The following is a 20,256-nucleotide window of genomic DNA, read 5'->3' on the forward strand; positions in this document are numbered from 1 at the left end:
TCATAAAAAACATGGTGCACTAATTGGGAGTCTCCCGCCATCTGCACACTTGCTTCCAGGCACACATGAAATGATCAATGGAAAAGCAGGTCAATCCAGGCAGACTGTGAGTGAAATTAAAATAATAAAATGTCTAAACATTTAACTGCAAATAGGAAATCTTTATACCCACCCACACCCTATTCTGTAGCATAAAGCTAAGGCACAATTATTCATATACCTCAAGTAATTTGCAGGCTCCATACAAAATCTCATTTAAAATAAGAAATTGCTATTTCTGCACATTTATTCTACCAAATGCCAGCTAATTGCTGCAATGGCCATTATAAAGAATAATTTTCGCTTAGTGAAAAAAAAAAGGAATGAAGAGAACATTTTCTGGTTTTGTTCCACTGCGAAGGCTCTATTCAGTGAATACTGAATGCACAGCGTTTCACTGCTACATTTATTATGCTGAGAGGTCAAGTATTACACAGCATCTTGTATTACGCTTTGCATGCTAAGTATTTCACTTCACAAATTGACCCTCCGGTGTACTTACTACATAATGCTTTAAAAACCCAGCTAAAACGCAGGACAATTAGCAATACTTTCACTCCCAGTTAACAATGGGAACACCAATGTAGGTGATTGCATTTACAGTGTAGCTTTTTTCACAAAACATTTTTGACACATTAAGGTGCTTTGGAATTGTGCAGTACCAGTCCTCTCTTGTGAATGGCTTTCCAGCATTTGCAGAGAGAAACAGTTACTGTATGTTAGAGCTTAATTGAAAAGAATTCAGTCACGGCCTATGAAGCACCAATTAGGATGATATTATATCATAAAAAGCTGTAATATCCATTTTCAGACTTGTGCATCAGCCAATACAAAGTAGGACACAATTAAAAAGGTATACAGTTTAAACTCTTGAAACTGTTAAATTTAATTAGGAGTTCAGTATGAGAAAAAAAAAAAAAAGTGTTGTTGGGGCGGTGCACGGTGATGGTGGCAGAGAAAAGGAAGTTCTCTGTAGGGCTGGAAGACCAGCAGGCATTAGCAGCCCAGGAGGACTACATAAGTTGGTCCTTCCGTAAACCACCTTTAGTTAATGTGTCGGGTGTTTACTTTGCCCAGCGACTAGTTTCTGAGGTCAGATGAATATTCATGCAAGTTAGAAAGCGCTGCTTTCCAGTAATTCTGATGTCTGCTGACATCTGAGAGGGAGAGAGTGCAGAACCTGCTCTGGAGCAGGGAAGAGAGAGCATGATATTGAAGATCTCTTGCCTACACAGTTCAAACACAATTAAAAGGGAGTTAAGTGCATTGCTTTTCATGAAGAAAGACAGAGATAATTGTGAAATAAAATGGACATGGCCAGATTGGTGTAAGTGTCTTTGCAAGCTTGGCTGTGAACGTAATATTTAAATACTGGAACCTGCATGAAATCCCACTTTGAGGTGACAGCCGGCAGGTAATTATCAGTAAAACAACGTTATCAAAGTTCTCGTGCATAGCATGTTTGACTGACTGGAGTGCTTCTCCTTACAAATCCTGCTAATATCCATTTCAATCTGCTTTAATATGTTCACAAGTTGAGGCTTATTTTGAATTCCACTGGGTAAATGAGGACAGCACACTTTGAATTTACATACTATACACATTCCTTACATTTATAAAGGGTTTCCAGAGTATTTTTAAAGGAAACTGCTAACCCAGAATAAAAAAAAATGCCTCCACTATAACTAGAATGAAAATAAAATGTTCACTTATCTATCCTATTTATTCCATTTGAAGTTATATGACAGATCTATAAAACAATCTGTATTTTGTTTGAAAAAGAAAAAGTTATTTTAATAATTTACCAGTAATAATGCAATTTTCTAAGGGGATTTTTAAAAAAACGTCTGTGTTTGAAAAATGTCATTGGAAAAGTTCTCATTTCTGATCTGAGGTCTCTTTTCAGTCTATAAGTTTACTCCAGGCCTTTTTAAATGTCTGCCTCTTTCCAGTCCAACAAAGAAACAGAGCTGAAGTGATATTTTATTGATGAGATAAATCTGAGTTTTGGGTGCTTTAAAACCAGATACTTCATGTCCCTTTCTTTCTCAGCCAACTCCTCATGACCTTTAAAATATGAAACAGAAAGACGTATCTCATTGAAGATCCTAGGATGCCCCACTCTCAAACCCACTGTCAGTGCCAGATAATTCAGAAGACACAGTCATTACCTTGGCACACTATCTGACACTCACCTTCGGTTTCCAATGCGTTACATTAATTTAGGATATTAATAAAATTGTGATAGGTACCATGGAAATCTGCAGGAAGATTACATCAAACTGTAAAGGCTGTTTTTGTTTCATTGGTTGAACATAAAACAAGAGGCATATTTGTACTGGGAAACTCTGCCTTTGAAAACTGGGTCAGTTAGCAGACCCTAAGGTGGGAGTGGCATGAAGATGTTTTTTCTTTTAATGAAAATGGAGCCAGATGATGAATGTGATTAACATAAGCGGGATTTCAAGGGATATGAATGTGAAAGGTTTTAGATAATGCTCAAGCAATTGCATAAGAAATTATACATTGAACAATCTAGATTCTAGACCTTTCGGTCCAATCCCTTTTTTGTTATCCTTCTTCCTAAATGAACAAAATGAGGGAGGGTCAGTGTGCAACTTTAAAAAGCAATTCAGTAGCTTGTTGTATTAAGATTCTTCCTAGGCAACAAGATATTTTGCAACTGTTTTCCTAAGTTCATTTCTGACTAATGGTATTTCTGGGATTCTCACCCTATGAGGGGGCCAAGAGAATTAATTAGCCTGTGTGGTCTGTAATTGATTTGATGATGAAAATTGCTGCTGAGGTATCAAAGACCTATTTTTATTCTTTTCTGCAGGAAGAGAAATGTCTCTTCCTCCACTGACTGGTTCTATCAAAACAATACCAAATGGCTTAGTTATCAGTACCCTACTTTTCCCTCCATTGTAGCATTTTGTCTTCTTTATACCTAGAGCTCACTATACCCAACTGCTGAAGAAACGCAATAGTCCTCCCTTATTCTGGGCTTAGCTTTTTGCAGTTTCAGTTACCCATAATCAACCATGGTCCAAAAATATTAAATGGAAAATTCCAGAAATAAATAATTTATAAGTTTTAAGTTGTGAGCCATTCTGGGTGATATGATGAAATCTTGTATTTTCCTGCTTGGGACATGAATCATCCCTTTTACACGCTATCCACATTGTATAAGCTACCTGCCTGTTAGTCACTTAGTCAACTGGGTTATCAGACAGAAAAAGCATAGTATATGTAGGGCTTAGTGCTATCTGTGGTTTCAAGCATCCGCTGGAGGTTTTAGAACCTATTCCCCATAGATAAGGGGGGAGCACTGTAATCAAATTTTTTTTTTCTTGGTAATTAGGGGTGTTTATTATCCTTGTCAGGCTTTTTTTTTTAATTTATTTATTATTATTATACTTTAAGTTGTAGGGTACATGTGCATAACGTGCAGGTTTGTTACATATGTATACTTGTGCCATGTTGCTGTGCTGCACCCATCAACTCGTTATTTACATCACGTATAACTCCCAATGCAATCCCTCCCCCCTCCCCCCTCCCCATGATAGGCCCCGGTGTGTGATGTTCCCCTTCCTGAGTCCGAGTGATCTCATTGTTCAGTTCCCACCTATGAGTGAGAACATGCGGTGTTTGGTTTTCTGTTCTTGTGATAGTTTGCTAAGAATGATGGATTCCAGCTGCATCCAAGTCCCTACAAAGGACTCAAACTCATCCCCAGGGGTCACCTATTCCTATGCAACTCTGAACCAATAGGAAATGCAAACAGGTGAGGTGAACTACGTGGGTGTAAGACAGTAAAGGGTAGGGCCGGGTGTGGTGGCTCACACCTATAATCCCAACACTTTGGGAGGCCAAGGCGGGTGGATCACGAGGTCGAGAGATCGAGACCATACTGGCCAACATGGTGAAACCCCATCTATACTAAAAATACAAAAAATTAGCCAGGCTGGTGACTCGTGCCTGTAGTCCCAGCTACTCAGAAGGCTGAAGCAGGAGGATCGCTTGAACCTGGCGGGTGGAGGTTGCAGTGACCTGAGATCATGCCACTGCACTCTAGCCTGGTGGAAGAGCAAGATTCCATCTCAAAAAAAAAAAAAAAAAAAAAAAAGCAAGGGGTACAGGGTGCGGGGTAGGGAAACTCTGGTGAACTAGACAATGCAGTTACTTGGCTCCAGAGATTTTGGTCATGCAGAAATGTGATTTTAGGGTTGTAAGATCTTAGAGTTTTTTCAAGAGAAGCCAGAAGTAAGTGTGTGTGTGAGAGAGTGTGTGTGTGAGTGTGAATGTGTGTGTGTGTGTGTGCGCGCGCTTCTCCGATTTTTAAAATACTGCCGTCAAAATAAAACATGTATGGTCCAGATTTGGCCCACAGGCTACTAGTTTGCAATTCCTAATATAAATCATTATCTTCAAATATGTTTTAAGTTTCCTTCCTTATATTCATGGACTTTCATTTTAGCAAGGTGAAGTGGCTCGCATTTAGCAGGAATTAAACTCTTAACTACAGTATAGAGCAATGTTGAGCAGGCAGGGCAGATACTTCTTTTGGTACATGTATCTTCTTAACCACCTGAAATTAAACCACACGGCAGGAAAGTCCTGTCCTGTCTCCAGACACAAGGGTAGCTTTATTATTGTTGTTATTTGCTCATAATTTTAATTATATTGGCCGGTATTTATTGATATGTAAGTTGATTTGTGACTTTGGATATGTTTTTATGTATGTCATCTTACATAAGTCTCACAGCATTCTCATCTCAGAATGAGCTAGGTGATACTGCAGTAACAAATCACTCAGAATCTCTGTGACTTAACACAACTAAAGTTTATTTCTTGTTCGTTCTGTGTGTCCAACATAGGTAATCAGGGTGGCTCTGCTCATCTTTGTCACTCAAAAACCCAAGCTGAAAGTTTTATCCCAACAAGTACTTCTGTCATCACTAAGATAAGAAAAGAGAGGGAAGCAAATCACATACTGCTGCTAAAGCTTCTGACCAGGAGAAACACACATAACTTCTGCTCACATTCATTGACCCTAACGTTTACTTAAATGAACAAATGCCTGAAAATATCATTTTAAATAAAAGAAAAAGAAGAATAATTAGGAAGGACATGCTTTACCAAATATCAGAAGATATTATAAAGGCTCTAAAAACAAATCAGGTACTTGCAGAGGAATAAACAAATCAGTGGAACAGGACATAGAACCCAGAAATAGATCCTAATATATATGAAGATTTAATACATGATGAAAATGATAGTTAAATTCAGTAGGAAAGGTGATTGTTTTAAAATAGTATAGAAAACTAAAGTTGAACTCATATACAAAAATAATTTCAGATGGATTAAAAACTTAGACCTAAAAATAAGAGAAGTTTTTCGAGAATGTACATATATGGGCAAGTCTCCATAAGTAAAACAGTAAACCTAGAAGTTGTTAAAAAAAAAAAAAAAAAGTAAAAGAAGCAGGCTTGTCCCACCTGCACCCTGTGGGCCACATGCAGCTCAGGACAGCTTTGAATTTGGCACAACACAAATTCATAAACTTTCCTACAACATTATGAGAGTGTGTGTGTGTGTGTGTGTGTGTGTGTGTGTGTGTGTGTGTTAAGCTCATCAGCTATCATTAGCATTAGTGTATTTTCTGTGTGGCCCATGACAATTCTTCTTCCAATGTGGCCCAGGGAAGTCAAAAGATTGGACACCCCTCACAGATTTAGATATGTTAAAATATGTCTGTTTCACATAGTAATAAAAATCAGACAAGTGATAAATTAAAAATATATTTTAACACAGATGGAAAATACAATATTAATATATGAGCTCTTCCAACATACAACCCAAAATAAAAAGAAAACAACTCACAATAGAGTAAAGCCAGGTGGCCTGCGAACTTGGGAAAAGGTGTCTAAACTTGCTAGTAATTAGGAAGATGGAAAATAAAGTAACAATGAAGTTTAAACTCATCAGTCTGGTAAAAATATAAGTTTGATAATATCCATTTTGGTATGGCTGCTGGAGGAAAATGGTGTTCTCATTGCTGGTGGAAATAAGAATTGTTACAATCCTTTTTGGAAAACAATTGGGCAACATTTATTTTGTTATTATTGTTAATTTGTTTAGACATTAGGGTCTCACTCTATTGCCTGGGCTGGAGTACAGTGGTACAATCATTGCTTACTACAGCCTTGACCTCCTGGGCTCAAGTGATCCTCCCTCCTCAGCCTCTGGAGTAGCTGGGATTACAGGCATGTGCCACTATCCCTCGCTATGGGCAATGTTTATTAAAATTAAATATCCACATCTCTTTGACTCAGAATTTACACTTAAGAAAATCTATCTTATAAAAATGAAAGTTCCAGTACACAGGGACACATGTGCAAGAGAGTTAATCTGAGCATTATTCAATGTAGTAGAAAACTAGAAGCAAAGTAAATCATAATACATCCATACAATAAATGAAGTAGAACTATATTTCCTTGTGAAAATGAAAAATCTGGGAAAAGAGTGTATGATATAACCCTGCTTTCCAAAAAAATGGCCCCAAAATTCTATGTGTGGGAATGTATATAGATTTTTTTGTACATATATATGCTTAGATGGGATTATGTGAGCATAGATTTTTAAAATACTTGAAGATACATGCTAGTTTTGTAGCATGGATTGTGGCAGGGGTGGGGCAGCAGGAAAGGAGACGGGGAGGGAGGAGGTTTGCCAAAAGGAAAAAGAAAAAAGATAGTTTGCACAAAAAAGGCCCCAGCATGTGTGCTATAATCCCATCTATTCATTAATGCAGTGCTCACTTGACTATGATTTAGGCTTTAGACTGAGGAAGGTCAATCGCTTATCCCAGCAAACACTAGGAAGGACTTAAATTGTTCTTAACTATCTGATGGCAGGTGCCTCCCAGAGGTAGATGGCATCCATGTAGGCAGGCAAAGCTTCTCAATGCTCATGAAAGGATACCAGTTTGGCTGTGTATTTTTTGGATCTCCAAAGTTTATGGCTCTGCAATCAACCAGACTCACTCTGTCTCTACTCTTCAGATTCTTGTCAGAGAAAATAACCTCACACTCCTCATTAGCCACATGGGCTGAAAGCTATGCCAGTTGGCTGTCTTCAAATAGGAGAATGGCTTCATCATAGTGGTTCTTAGCTAATAATTTTAATAATGATGGTTTAACTTAGGTTTTCTTCCAGTTGATAGGTCTGGCAAACTTATCTGGGCAAAAGTTTGTAAAAGGAACAAGCCACTTGTTTCACAGCAACATGGATTTGAGAAAGCTGTTGAACCTGGTTGCAGCCTGAAAGTTTTAAATAAATAATAGTCTTGCTGTAGCTACTAAGGAATTGCTCTTCTTTAATCATGGACATTGCTATCCCTGCAGGCAATTTTCAGCCTCTAGTCAACCACATCGTAAGCACGGGGACCTTAACCAATGAAGAAAACCATTTTCAAAAGTTCGAAGTTTCCATTCTTAGTGCAGATCATTGGGCATCTTCCAAGGTGTCTCACAGGCTTCCCAAGGTTCCAAAGTAGTGCACAAGCCAGAGGGGAGTTCATGGCTTTCTGATTTCTATCTAACCCTTACTATGGACCTAAACTTCACAGCTAAGCTAATGAGACAGAGAGAACATGTGACCAAGTCTAGTGCCAGCCCTACAGCACACACTCAGTGACTTGAGGCAAGTCACTTTTGCTCTCTACAGCCCAGCGTTCTCATGTATACTCCAACACAGGATCTCAGGGAACCCTTTTCTTTTGTTTAATAGAACTTATACAAATTTGTAATTATATGCTTGTGTGTATGATTGTTTAATTGCCTATCTCCTCCACTAAAGCGTAATCTCTATACAGATAGGGACAATATACTGTATCCCTAACACCTAACATGATGGCTGGCACATATTCAAACTCAATAAAAATTTATCAATTTAATGAATAAATAAATACATAAAATGAGAAAAATGATTTCAAATATCCTACCAGCTCTAACAGCATATTATTCTCTAAATGCAAAAGGCTTTTATTTTTAAAATTAGGTCATAGTCTTCCTTTGCCCAAACATCACTGAGTAGATTAAGTGCCTAAGTGAACATGGCCCTGCTCTACATAATTACTCAAAAAAAAAACCCCACAAAACTTAACCTATTAATCATAGTTTCTATTAAGATTTGTTTAGTCCCACCAAATCTCATTTTGAAAGTTGATTTCCAGTGTTGGAGGTGGGGCCTGGTGTGAGGTGTTTGGATCATGGAATTGAATCCCTCATGAATGGCTTGGTACCATCCTCACAGTAAACAGCGAGTTCCCACTCTTAGATCCCATGGGAGTTGCCCTGAGAGCTAGTTGTTAAAAAGAGCCTGGCACCTTCCCGTCTCTCTTGTTTCTTCTCTCTTGACATGTGGTCTGTATGTGCTGGCTCCTTTTCTTCTTCTGCCATGCTCACCAGATACAGATGCTGGTGTCATGCATCTTGTACAGCCTGCAGAACCATGAATCAAATAAACCTCTTTTCTTCATACATTACCCAGCCTTAGTTATCCTTTAAAGCAACACAAATGGACTTAGACAGTCCCGTATATCTGAAAGCATTGTAAGATGCCATTTCACCCATAGCTTTGCCTCTTAGCTGAACTACCATTTATGCAAGATAGGTGTTTGTTGTGTGTCCTAAAAGATTTTCAATCTCCCTTGCTATGTTGTTCCTGGATCTTGAAATCCTAACAGTAATTGAAACATAGAAGGAAAAAAAACTTAGAATTGTCTAGTCCAGTGATTTTTCAAACTGTATTTTAGCAGGGAAACCCTATTTTGCAAAAAGAAATTTTATATAGAAGCCCAATATTTCCATTCAAAAATGTATGTCTATGTAAATAGATACAGTTTGGAGGGAGGGAAGGAAGGAAGGGGGAAAAAGGCAGGCAGGCAGAAAGAAAAGATATGCCCTGGTTGACATGAGAAAGGGAACTGCAGAGCCCTCACCTGCAGGCTTTGCCTCGACCTCCCTATTGGGCCATACCTCCCCTCACTGCCCTCTGCACCTGCCCTGCCTGCCCCATACTGCCCTGTAAGGCACCACTGAGACTAGTAGCCTATAAACAGGTTGAAAGCCACCAGTTTGAATGACTATCTCCTTTTAACAAAAGAAAACTAAGACTTAATGACTGAATCATATTCTTCTTTAGTGTTCCAAATCCTTCCTGCAAAAAGTAAACTGTCTTCTTTTTGTTTCTTATTAGATTACACAGCCTTCCCCGAAGTAATTTCATACAAATCAGATTATCAGTGTTCAGTATACTCTTCTTATAGTTAAACCACCATCATTTAACTTTACTCATAACATTTTATTTCAACAAAACAATTTTTGAAAATATAAAAATTTCATAAGCACCGTTTTCCTGTTAGATACAAAATTTATTTTAAAAACAAATAATTATATTGACCTTTACCATCACATGTCTAAATTTTTCACATGTTTATTACAAAGACACAGAGGTGAATTAAAAGAGTATATCATTATACATTGTCAAATAAAGGAAAGGTTTCCTTATCCAAATAGAGAGAATATATAAGTGATTACTTAATATAAAGCAAAAGCTATGTCTACCAAAGAACAGACATGCAGTTATTGATCTGGAATTGGCATGATTACAAACTACTCTGCAATTCTTCCTCTTCCCAATTAAGGTTTCTCTCTTGAACTGATTGAAAGCTGTTTGATAAGTATACTTTTTTCAAGATGGTATGCTCAGTTGGGGGTCTTTTTATTAAACTGAAATTCTATCATTAGCTCTGACTAGCACCAGCTGCTGTATAAATTCTGTGTTGATGTAGACCTCCACTGGAGTTCCAAATATTGCAGATTAATCTCTCTCTGCCTCCAAAATCCTCAGTCATGCAGTATGAATAATTAACATCTGATAAATGCAGAGCAAAAATGTCTTTTATTAGAAGACATGGTACCGGGATCACAATTCCACCTTAACTCCTCAGAACAATGAACCAAATAGGACTTTAGCAGTTAAAAAAAAAAAAAAGTGTTTCTAAATCTCTCTATATTATGTTTTTCCCTATACCTGATCAGAAATGTTAACAGTAAGACACAGATTAAATGTTTTAGTCTTACAGCAAAGTTAAAGACAGAATCCAAGCGGCAGCACATTTTAACTAATGTTTTTCTGAACGTTCTAATTCCAGATAAATTCAAAGCATTTAGGACTCATGTCTGTCATGATTATTCTTTCTTCTAAATAGTTCATAATCCGTCGCTTTTTTTTTTTTTTTTTTTTTTTGAAATGGAGCCTGTCTCTGTCATCCAGGCTGGAGTGTAGCAGTGGCAACATCTCGGCTCACTGCAACCTCTGTCTCCCAGGTTTGAGCAATTCTCCCGCCTCAGCCTCCTGAGTAGCTGGGATTACAGGTCTGCACCACCACATCCAGCTAATCTTTTGTATTTTTAGTAGAGACAGGGTTTCACCATGTTGGTCAGGCTGGTCTCGAACTCCTGACTTCGTGATCCGCCCTCCTCGGCCTCCCATAGTGCTGGGATTGCAGGCATGAGCCACCACTCCCAGCCAGCCCATCACTTTTAATAAAAATATTTCCTATTCATGAATCTAATATTATTTCTACAAGATGTATGGTATAAGTACAGCACAAAACAGTTACATGAAATGTCTTTATAGAGTTGAACCTATAAAAACATCTACCTTGTTTGGGAGATGTGCCAAGTGGGATTTTTCCTTAATGCATTTGATAGGCTTTAGCAGACAGATTTTTATTTTTATTTTTTTATTATTATTATACTTTAAGTTCTAGGGTACATGTGCATAACGTGCAGGTTTGTTACATATGTATACTCGTGCCATGTTGGTGTGCTGCACCCATCAACTCGTCAGCACCCATCAACTCGTCAGCACCCATCAACTTGTCCTTTACATCAGGTATAACTGCCAATGCAATCCCTCCTCCCTCCCCCCTCCCCATAATAGGCCCCAGTGTGTGATGTTCCCCTTCCCGAGTCCAAGTGATCTCATTGTTCCATTCCCACCTATGAGTGAGAACATGCGGTGTTTGGTTTTCTGTTCTTGTGATAGTTTGCTGAGAATGATGGTTTCCAGCTGCATCCATGTCTACAAAGGACACAAACTCATCCTTTTTGATGGCTGCATAGTATTCCATGGTGTATATGTGCCACATTTTCTTAATCCAGTCTGTCACTGATGGACATTTGGGTTGATTCCAAGTCTTTGCTATTGTGAATAGTGCCGCAATGAACATACGTGTGCATGTGAGCAGACAGATTTTTAAACTTGTCAAAGGACATTGATAAACTTGAATCCATGAAATAATGCAATACATAAAGATAAAATATGCCATAATAGTATAGTGGCTAAGAGCAAAGCATTCTGGAGATCAATTTCTGGGCCTCAGTTTCTCCATCTGTAAATGAAGATAATATTAGTATCAGGCTTAAGACTGTTATAAGAGATCATGCGTATGATCATTAGCACAGCACTGTGTATTTGTTTTCTATTTCTGCATAACAAATTACTGCATACTTTGTGGCTCAAAACAACAACTGCTTATTATCTTACAGTTTCTAGGTAAGGGCATGGCTTAGATGGGCCATCTGCTTAGAGTCTCACAAGACTGTAATCAAGGTGACACCTGGACAGTGTTCTCATCTGGAGACTTGACTGAGGAAGAAACCCCTTTTTAAGCTCACCCAGGTTATTGGCAGAATTCATTTCCATGCTGCTCTAAGACCAAGGATCCAGACTTCTTTCTGACTGCTGGCTGGAGTTTGCCCAAGGTTCCTCACCATTAGAGCTTCCTTAACATGACTGCTTACTTCATCAAGCCAAAAAGGAGAGCGTCTAGAGTGAGTCTACTAGCAAGACAGCATCTTATATTATGTAACATGATCACAGGAAGAACATCCCACCACTTTTGCCATATTCTGTTGGTTAGAAGCAAGTCCCAGGTCCTGCCTGCACACAAGAGTGAACACACCAGGAAGCAAGGATCCCTGGTGGTCATCCTAGAGTTTGTGTGCCAAATACAGTAAATGAATGAATAAATGAAAGTGTGAGTGAGTGAATAAGTAAATGAGTAGGTGAATGATTGAAGTTGGGTGTGAATGTTGTAAGCCCCTTGGACAACAGAAGACATGACAAATAGTTGTAAAGACAGGATAAATGGGTAGGTAGTAGACTCTAAGGTGACTGCTCAGTTGAAGTCATAACACAAGCATCTAACCTTTGTGAAAATAATGTGTTGAATAATTATGGGGCCTGGGCTGTAAGGCCTAGAGAATGTCAGAGTAAAATATCAGGGATGGTGGGAAATAGAGACCTAAAAGAATATATAGGGCTTTTAGTCTCAATTTAAAGTGATAATTTTCTTACAGTTGGAGCAAATGGAGAAATTAGAAATGAAATAAAATGGTCAAATATAATTACATAAGTTTTTAACTTCTAAGTAATAGAAATAACTAACAACAAAAACCAAAAAAAATCAACATACATGAAAAATAGAATTATCAGCACCAAGTATATGAAAAGTTATTCAAACATACATGTGAACACTAATAATATTCCCAATGGATAAATGGGCAAAGGACATGATTATATGATTCATGCACAGGAAATATGAATAGCAAAATAAATTTGAAAAACAGTTTAAATTTAATATGAATAGGGGAAAAGCCTCACAAACAAAAAAAAATTCAAGTACCTATGCAATCCATCTTATTTTACCAGCTGATTACTTTAAGATGAGAGAGTAAACAGTAAAGTTCATTGCATTAGTATTGTTAAGCAAAACACCTGGTATAACTTATAACTCACCCTGGGTGGGTGGGTATTCGATAATAATTAGCTGTCAGTAGTCAGTGATAGGAGAGCTAGTATGGATAACTGCAGTCGCCAAATCATCAAAACACTTATTTGCAGACCATAAGACCACATTAACGTGAGGCAGCTAACATGGGGGAAAAAGCTGTTTAGAATTCTTTCAATTTTACTTATACCACTTTGGTAGCTGCAATACAGTAAAACAGATAGAGATCAGACCCCGGAAGAACAAGGAAACTAGGCAAACAGGCTGGATACTCCACAGGAAGAGTATCTGCCCAAGAACAAGGTCAGCGTTCCTACTTTAACGAACATTCTGATGACAACACCTCAGCCTCGGGTGAACTTCTTTGTGACAGCGTCGTGGGATGCCGCAGGGCTGCATGGACTGTTCCTGGACTTGGCACACAAATGGCGACACAGGTGGGTATCCACTTTTCCCTCTCCCTTGGGCCTGTTCTGGGTAGACAGGGAAAATCAGTTTTGATGCCAGTGATGATATACCCAATATGTTTGTGCACGTGTGTCCTCAGGTCTCTTTAGGAGTAAGTTATGGCACATCTCTCATCATGGCCAGGGATGGAAGGGCCAACAATTAAATGAATAATAGTAAGCACTCACTATTTGTTGTGGTTATTAATGTTGCTTTTACCTTCAGTGGGAAGGAGGCAAATAAAGATGGCTTTGTTCCTGGAATCTAGATGGCTTCTCGTGTGGTGTCAGAGAGGGCGGGCACCCATGGGACCGCTGCAGCAGAGGCGGGAGGAGGAGGCCCACAGGGGAGCCCAGCACCTGAAGATGATGACGGGCAGCAGCAGGTGGTGTCTGGGAGGTCTGACAGCCACAGTCAGGGCCTGTGGTTTTCAAACACAACTCCAGGCTGACTCACTGAGGGAGATCCAGTAAGCTCTTCAAACCAGTGCCACCTACCACCCCCACAGATTAAGGGCAGGATTCTTCAGGGACCTGAGGCAAGGCTAGGGGACAGACGGTGATATGGCAAAGAGGAATCAAGAGGGAAATGGGGGAGGAGGTTGGAGAGCCAAGCAAGTGGTGGTCACAGTACCTTTCTGAGAGCAGTCATTGGTTATTATGCTCTGGAAGAGAGGAGGAAATATGTAACAACAGAGACCTTCGGAGAGAATGAGCAGATCACACATTTGTTCTTTCCATATGTCCAGGTGAAGACTGGATGTCTCAGCTGGTCCCCACTCATCTCCTCCCCTCCTCCATCTATAAAATAAATGTACTTTGGTCCTAATATTTTAAGTGCAATTACCCTAAACTCATTTGGAGGTCCATCCATGGGATACTTTTAATAGTTCTTGCCTGCATTTGGTGAATCTTCACATCGGTGTATCTTCCTTGGAATATACATTTTTGGAATGAAGGAATCAGAGCTATGTAGTTCTCTGAACAGTGTATAACACTGTAAACAATTAGATGACTTATATTTTTAAAATGAAGATGATGCTACTTATAAAATGAATGAGATTTGTAAAGCCATTCTTTTTTGCTGTAATATCAATGGGACTTGAAAAGTTAGTAGTCTGCTGGTGAGAAAACAGCAGTATCACTTCTTAATGTGATATCAGTTCTTAATATGAAACTAGCTTTTGTATTTCTCTTAAAATGCTTACCATTGTAATCCCACTTCTAGAAGCCTCAGGTAGGGAAATAATAAACAATGTGAACAAAAATATATGTGTAAACAAATGAGCACCTAAATGTTTGATTATAGGAAAATGGCCAGATGAAGCTTGGTATAGCTGGTATATCTAGCAGTTATCAAAATTATAGTTAATAATTTTAACAGGAAAATAGTTATGTTAAAATAGCAAGTGAAAAAAGAACATTCAGTAATTTTTCAATTATATTTTCCAAAGCATAGAAATAATTGGAAAGAAACATATCGAAATGCTAAAAAAAAAAAAAAAAAAAAAAAGAGGGCATGAGGAGGAGGGCCTGTATGGCAGAAAAATGGCTAAGAGGTGAGCAATGAGGAAATGAAATGTGTCAAACAGAACTAAGGAAAGGAAAATTCAGTTTTTTGAATACCGTGTGCAAGCAATGAACTAAGCATTTAATAATTCTTGTTAATAATTAAAGATAAACATTGGAATACATCTATGAGGAGAAAAGAGCCTCTTTCCACAATGAAGAGAAACCTCCCATCTAGCTTAGTTGAAAAAATGGAAAGCTAAGATACTTTGAAGTCTGAAAGAGTACATGAGATGACTCAGGTGTGGTTAGTAGCCCATCACCTCTGCTGAGCAGCTAAACATGACAGTGAAAATGAGAGTACACATTTGAGAAATGGGATTTGCTGAGGCCATATATGGGAAGAGGGGACAGGCAAGTCATTAGACCAGTCTCTACTAGTTTCTAAACCTAGATGTCCATCCAGAATTGCATGGGTAACTATCCAAAACCACAGGTATGCAGCCAAAAAGGCACAGGCCAAAGTAACTATATCAGGGCACAGATGAAACAAAATGGGGGATGGGCAGTGCATAGAGAATGAAAGGAACGAACAATGGCACAGTCAGCACTCACTGCAGCCTCAACCTCCTGGGCTCAAGGGATTCCCATGCCTCAGCCTCCCAAGTAGCTGTGACTACAGGCGTGAACCACCATGCCCAGCTAATTTTAGTGTTTTTTGCAGAGACAGGGTTTTGTCATGTTGCCCAGGCTGGTCTTGAACTCCTGAGCGCAAGCTATCTGCCTGTCTCAGCCTCCCAAAGTGTTGGGATTACAGACATGGGCCACTGTGCCCGGCAGAGCATAATGCTTTACATGGGCTTACTCACTTATCCCCTCACAACAGCGTTCCATACTAAGTGTCGGTTTCTGTGTTTAACCCCCTCATTATTTCCTCCCTTACGTTTGCAGCCTTTACCTTTCTACTGACTCATCTTACTAATGCTTAAATATGTTCTTCATCCCCTACTCTTGTTTCAGCTATTCTGGAAATTTCCCTACTCCGTCCTCCCCTTCAAATCCCAAATTCTCTAAATGATTAAGTACCCATGGTCATTTCCTCATGCCCACATGCTCCCCAACCCATTACCATTGGGCTAATGTGCCTACCTGCTTTCTAAAGCTGCTTTCACCAATGTTACCAGGGACCTCGTCATTGATAAAACTTATTGCATCCTTTCCATTCCTTACCTTATATGACTTTTTGGCCCCTTTAACCGCTGAGATCCAGTTTTAGAGTTACATGTCTAGCTACTTAATGGACATCCCACAGCTTCATTAGACCTCAAATTCAATATATTCTAAGTTTACCTCATCTTCTTTCCAAAGCTACTCTTGTTCCATGTTCTCTATTTCAGCAAATGACACCATCACCAAAGCTGGTCTTCCTTCTTTCCTTCACCCCCAAATACACTTGGTCACTAAACCCCCGTACAGTCTACCCCCTACCTGCCTCTCAGAGCTGATGTGTACTCTTCTCTATCCCTATAGTACTAGGCTCATTTCACCACTCCCTTGGTAGCCCCATCACTGGACTTCCCTACCCTTCACCCCTCCACTGCCCTACCACCATCTCTATTCTGGTCCCTGGAATGCAGTCCAGGGGATCTTTCTAAAACACAAGTCTGATTTTGTCAGTCCTCTACTTAAAAATTTTTCATGGCTTTCCACTGTCCCTAAAATGAAGTCTAAACTTCTTAACATGGTTAACATGATCCTCTCCAAGTTTCATCTTCAACACATCCCCTTCTGCACGCCACACTCCAGCAATACTTCTTGCTGTTCCTCCAATGCTCCTCTCTTCTCTCTCTGGTTGTTTCCAGTGCTTGAAACAGTTCTTCTGACTTTTCTTCTGGGTAAGTCCTTCCACGCCTTTAGATCTCAACTTATGTCACTTCCCTTGGAAAGACGTTTCTCAACCCCCAGTCCAGGTTAAGCATCCTTCTTCTGGACATCCACTGTATTACAAATGCTCTTAAAGTGGCCTCTATTTAACCAGCTTACTTGATACATGTAATTTCATTTGTAAAGCACACTGACTACAGCCCTGCCCTCCCCAACGCTCAAAGCTGATAAGCTGCTGTCTATACACTCATCTTACTACTGCTCTCACCAGTTGAATTGCATTGTATGCCTACCAAGAGTCAGATGTGTTTGGTCTAAATTATTTTATAATAGTTTTACTATGGTTATAGCTATGTTATTTGAGGAAATCTTATGTAAATTGATAAAATATAAGTACAGAAAGTTGTTTCTATAATGTACAAAGACATAAATGTAAGCTTCTAAAAGTTACTCTCATGGATATAAAATTGGAAATGGAAAGAAATCATTAAACATCTAAACAGATTCTACTCTGACATAGATTTGTCAGTATCTAAGTTCTTGCTCCAATTTAAAGAAATTAAAATAGAAATAAAACATGTATATATTATGGATGTGGTTTATATCAGAAAGATGACCGGGACTTCAATTACTGGACATATATTTAAGGAAAAGTCCTTAGCCTTGCATCAAAAATTTGGCAAAATAATATACGTTTATATTTTATTGAAGTGAAATTTATATAACGTACAATTAACCATTTGAAAATATACAAGTCAATGGCATTTAGTGCAGTCATGATGCTGTGTCACTACCAACTCTGTCTAGTTTCAAAACTTGTTCATCTCCCCAGAAAAACGCCCTGTACTCTTGAGTAACCACTCCACATTCCCCTGCTCCCATCTCCTAACAACCTCTACTCTCTTTAAATTGAAATAGAACATTTAAGGCATGTAGGTAACATTTTTAATGACTCTCCACTTTACTGACTTTTTGGATGAGTCTATTAACTATTGGTCCAACACAAGTTGGATGAGTGGGCATATGCACATCTGATTTCCTTGCAGCTCTGTATTAAAATTGCTCATTTCGCTGCCTCCCCTGCCTCCTAGACATTGCACGCTTTGTAGGCAGGGGCATGTTCGAGCTGTTTATACATGGGTCTGCAGTACTTGGCACAATGCTTGGCACACAGTGGGCTCCATATTTGTAGGGTTAATTCAGATTACCCAGAAATTAAGTAATATGTCCAAGGACATTAATGATGAGTCACAATTTAAGCTTAGTGAGCACACTAAGCAGAAAATGAGACCTGTCTGGGAGGTGAACTGAGGCAGCAGTCATATTAGAGTTAATACTGAAAAGTGCTTACTATGTGCCTAGCACTGTGCTGAGCTCTCAACAAGTATTACACTGTTTAATCCTCTTAACAACCCTACAAGGTCAATATTATTATTAACCCAGAAATTCTAGGGAGAGAGTCAGAGATTCCTTAATCCAATTCAAGTATTATAGGACACCAGAGGAAGGCTGTGAGTTCAAAAATAGTTTAGTCAAATGACTGGAAAGGACAATCATTTTGTTACTTTAGTAACACCTTTTAGGACTGGTTTTAGGAAAGAGGAAGTCAGGTCAGATGTCTGCAATGGAGCCCTCTCTAGAGTTTTTGCCCTTCTTCGCACACACACAGACACACACATGCAACACACATGTCTTGGGTTGTATCTTGCAAGTACTTGGTTATAATTCTTGGGAAAGATGCCACTCTTATGATTTTGTTTTGCTCTGTTGATTACCACTGTGTCCTACAGGTACAACCACATCTACTGTAAACTGGAATACTTCTAGATCCCACTGCACTTCAGGGCTCTACCATGTCTGTGCCTCTCTGGAAACCACTGCCTCCTGTATAGCAACAGGCCACTTGCCCCTCTGCTGGCCACCACCACTGCATGTTCTACTGGCGCTGCCACCAATACCCCAGAGCACAGATGGGCCAATGCTGCTCAGCGATTTATGGTGCAGTGGAGAAGAATGCCTCTATTTATTCTCTCCATCGAGTTATTTCCAAAGTAATATTGCCTGCCTCACCAAAGCCTCAGAGGCTTGGGTGAAGATGTGTCTTCTGATTTTTATGTACCATCCCCTCTTTGTCCCAGGATCCAGAACTGAGTCCATGGAAATCTGCACCTGGGGCAAAGGCAAACAACCTGAGGTACTTAGGGTAACTGCTCCACTCCAACAAGTAAAGTTTGATGACTGCGCCAGGCTTATCCCACTTGATCCCTCTCCACTCAGTCCCTCAGATGATCCTGAGTTCTAAAGGTAGACACTTTTAATGTAGCGCTGGAACCCCAACTCCCTTACTTTTATGACCAAGTGTGGGAAGTGGAAGTGAAAGAAAAGCAATTCGAGACCCTGTAAAGGATGGAGCTCAGGATTTGGTGACAAAGACTTTTAGCGCCAACCTAGATGCCTTGGTTAAAATGCGTGTGTTGAGTAACACCTCCATGCAGACCACCATAATAGGCCTCTTTGGGGATTCTGACAGAGCAGGATGAACTCTGTTCCCTCACAGAGCTCACAACTCACGTGGGGATACAGTGCAACACAAACTAGCATTTCACGAGCATTCCAAACCTCTGGACGGGGAAGAGTTAGGGGTGACTGTTAAGTTCTCTTTGTTTGCTTATCTATATTCACTAGTTTTCTGTAACATGTATGTGTTGTTTATATCATAAAGCCTGAAGTAAAATTCAACAAGGATAAATACTCTCCAATCAGAGTTGGCACCCAGTGCTCAGACAGCTCAGCACCCCCGCAGTCTTCACCAGAGCTGGCCTGGGAGCTCCCTCCACCCTTCTCCTTGAGCATAGGACACAAGTGCCAAAAAGGAACCCTAGGGCATACAGCCCACCTCTTCTCTTGCTCCATCCTCTCTATTATCACTGAACAAATAGATACACTCAACATCTCCTCAAAGCCTTCACTATGCACTGAAAACTCCAAGCTGATTATGGCAATAATAATAATAAATGAGTCTGAAAAGACCTTGCTAATGCTTTTTATAAAATAAATAGGCTATCGAATGAGTATTGACCCAAAAATAAAAGTAAATGGCTTTAAACAAAATGTTTCTCAGTGTTCTTCTCTGTTATCCATGATTTCATTGTGATCCTAAATATTTTACTCTAAACATCCCATTTTTAGACACATAACATTTTAGTTAGCTGTTTTCTAAAAGTATATGAAATTGGGTTAGTTGTTGGTGTCTTTTTTCTTTTCTCAACCCATATAAGAACAATACTCTTATATATATAGTTCTTGTGAACCAAGTAGGTAGTAAAAAAATTGAGAGTCAAAATTTAAATATCTTTAATAATTGACTTGTATAATGTTTATGTCTTGACCATCATCTTCATCATCACCACTGCAAGCATCTGGATTGGACTTGAAGGTTACAAATCATTTCTACAAATAGCATGTCTCTTTTGGGTGGCCCTACTATCCCTGTTGTATTGAGGAGGAAAC

General features: G+C 39.2%; 1 protein-coding gene and 1 non-coding gene across 42 annotated transcripts in view; one reads left to right on the forward strand and one right to left on the reverse strand.

The window, feature by feature from the left end:
* LOC102116684 (uncharacterized) overlaps window positions 1-13,347 on the forward strand; it is a 151,768-nt gene extending 138,421 nt beyond the window's left edge. The window contains exon 5 of the transcript XR_006699505.3: window positions 11,664-13,347. This is a non-coding gene — a transcript (uncharacterized protein). The remainder of the gene's footprint in view (window positions 1-11,663) is intronic.
* LOC102117647 (surfactant-associated protein 3) overlaps window positions 9,464-20,256 on the reverse strand; it is a 40,378-nt gene continuing 29,585 nt past the window's right edge. For 6 of the 41 annotated variants that reach the window (XR_010588414.2, XR_012415715.1, XR_010588433.2 and 3 more), the window contains 5 exons: window positions 13,988-14,018; window positions 13,574-13,775; window positions 13,225-13,380; window positions 11,793-11,917; window positions 10,839-11,506 (listed from right to left, as the gene is read on the reverse strand). Coding sequence is in view for 3 of the 41 variants with exons in the window: in XM_065548732.2 (XP_065404804.1) it covers window positions 11,494-11,506; window positions 13,225-13,375 (164 nt within the window). In the remaining 38 variants the exon portion in view is untranslated. Of the gene's footprint in view, window positions 11,507-11,792; window positions 11,918-13,224; window positions 13,381-13,573; window positions 13,776-13,987; window positions 14,155-20,256 lie in introns of those variants that run through there. The other 35 variants (XR_012415717.1, XR_010588437.2, XR_010588431.2 and 32 more) reach the window with 24 other exon arrangements.

The sequence above is a fragment of the Macaca fascicularis genome, chromosome 7 (genome assembly GCF_037993035.2).
Source record: "Macaca fascicularis isolate 582-1 chromosome 7, T2T-MFA8v1.1".
Lineage (NCBI taxonomy): Eukaryota > Metazoa > Chordata > Mammalia > Primates > Cercopithecidae > Macaca > Macaca fascicularis.